Below are 2,127 nucleotides of genomic sequence, written 5' to 3'. Positions count from 1 at the left end.
AACAATTTATTTAAATTTAAAGAGCCATAGGTCGCTGGTGGCTGCCATATTCATCGACCTGTGTGGCTCACATTGAGCAGAACAGCTTTCTCTACAGCACCGATTTCTTTTCTCTTCTTTTCATTCTTTCTTCCTTTCCTTTTGGCAATGTGTCGCTCTCGCCCACATCTGCCTAGCACTCACAGAGTCTTAAACTTGAGGCAATCCTTCTGCCTCGGCTTCCCAAGGACGGAGATATACACCGGGGCAGGAACATCAGTTCTGCTCTGTCTCCATTTACTTCTCCATTAGTCACAAGTATTTTCCTCCCATAGGAAACCTAATCTGAGAACTTTGTCATGAAACGCTAATATCTTCGTTGTTGCTCTTTTGTTTGGTTTGGTTTTTTGAGACAGGGTTTCTCCTTGCAGCCCTGACTATCCTACAACTAGCTCTGTAAACCAGGCTGGCCTCAAACTCAGAGATCTGTCTGTCTCTGCCTCCTGAGATCTAGAATTAAAGGAATGTGCCACCGCCACCCAGTGCTTATATCATTTAATAAACATTTTTCCCTACAGGGGAAAGTTAAACACACATGCACAAATCTCAAGTCAAAAGAACAGGTGAGGTTAAGAACTTGATGCTTATTCGGGCATCCCACAGGTCCGTGCTGCTCCCTCTTGCTTAGTTGAAAATACTGGGTTTAATTTTCTTCTCAGCTGCATAAGTACAGTTGCAGGCTGTTCATCAGCTAAACACTGAAGAGCCTCTCCTTCAAGGTTGCCTAGCAACGGCATGGCTCATCCCCCTCCTCATGGATAGGCTGGTGGTCTCCAAGCAGCAGTGTGTGGTCTGTAACTCCCTTGAGTGTGTGAGTGTGTGTGCACCTTTGCTGTCTCTACTTAAACTTTCACTTTAAGTTCTAAGACTAAACCATCCAGGAGATTTTGAAATTGTGTGTGTGTGTGTGTGTGTGTGTGTGTGTGTGTGTGTGTGTGTGCATACATTTGGGGAGCAATGCCAGTGCCTATGTGGAGGTCGGAGATTTATTGCTTTACACCTTATTGCCCATGGAGACAAGGTCTCTCTCTGTAAATCTGAAGGTTGAATATTTTATTGTGTTTTCTTTTCTTTTCTTTTCTTTTCTTCTCTTCTCTCTCTCTTTCTTTCTTTCTTCCTTCCTTTCTTTCTTTCTTTTTTCTAGACAGGGTTTCTTTGTGTAGCCCTGGCTTCCCTGGAACTCATTCTGTAGAACAGGCTGGCCTTGAACTCACAGAGATCCACCTGCCTCTGCCTCCCAAGTACTGGCTTTAAAGGCCTGTGCCACCATGGCCCAGGGATAGCCCCATCTTGAAGTCCCGCTCTCTCCCCTTTGCAGACAAGATGCCTCGACTGTGTGTGTGTGTGCTGATCTTAGCGCTGGCTCTGGCTACCTTCTCTGAAGCTTCTTGGAAGCCCCACTCCCATCTACAGGATGCATCCTCTGGACCAGGGACCAACGGGGGCCTGGAGCCACACCAGCTGGACCAGCTGGACCCAGCCTCTCACCATCGAAGGCAGCTGGGGCCCCAGGGTCCTCAACACTTCATAACAGGTAGTAGCTACTGACCCAATCAGATCTGGCCATGGTTCCCCCCTACTGGCCTCAAAGTGTCCCGGAAACTAGGCCTCCTCTCCATTCTCACTTCCTGTCACCTCCTCAGACCTGTCCAAGAAGCAGATGCCAAGGATGGAGGAAGAAGAAGAGGCGTATGGATGGATGGACTTTGGCCGCCGCAGTGCTGAGGAAGGGGACCAGCGTAACTAGCGACAATCTTCCAGAGCCCAACCATCTCCAGCCGCGCCCAGCTCAGTCCTTGCAAAACATAAAAAAATAAACTAGCTTCCAGTGTATCACCGAGTCATGTCATGTGCTTGACTAGAGAGGGGTTGAAGCAGAGACCACAGAGTAGCATTAAACAAGAATCTACCTGGGTGGGGCTGGAGAGATGGGCAGATAAGCAGGGCTTACTGCTCTTTCAGAGGATCCTGGTTCAGTTGTCAGCACCCCTATCAGGGGGCTCACAGCTGCCTGGAACTCCAGTTCCAGGGAATCGAACCTTCTTCTCACCTCCCTGGACATCCGCACTCACGTGCACTTACACACAT

At 48.6% G+C, this 2,127-nt stretch overlaps 1 protein-coding gene across 1 annotated transcript; it reads left to right on the top strand.

The window, feature by feature from the left end:
• The first annotated feature begins 1,362 nt into the window (after positions 1-1,362).
• Gast (gastrin) lies at positions 1,363-1,786 on the top strand. The gene is made up of 2 exons (XM_038324760.1): positions 1,363-1,573; positions 1,683-1,786. The coding sequence occupies exons 1-2, from the start codon at positions 1,363-1,365 to the stop codon at positions 1,784-1,786; spliced, it is 315 nt and encodes a 104-aa protein (XP_038180688.1).
• Positions 1,787-2,127: the final 341 nt, after the last annotated feature.

The sequence above is a fragment of the Arvicola amphibius genome, chromosome 4 (assembly GCF_903992535.2).
Source record: "Arvicola amphibius chromosome 4, mArvAmp1.2, whole genome shotgun sequence".
Taxonomy (NCBI): Eukaryota; Metazoa; Chordata; class Mammalia; order Rodentia; family Cricetidae; genus Arvicola; species Arvicola amphibius.
Note: the sequence above shows the minus strand (reverse complement) of the source record. Positions and strands in the feature narration are given on the sequence as shown.

Coding starts and splice junctions, on each gene's coding strand:
- Gast (XM_038324760.1), top strand. CDS start 1,363: ATGCCTCGACTGTGTGTGTGTGTGCTGATCTTAGCGCTGGCTCTGGCT. Junction 1,574..1,682: donor TCCTCAACACTTCATAACAG/GTAGTAGCTACT, acceptor TCACCTCCTCAG/ACCTGTCCAAGAAGCAGATG.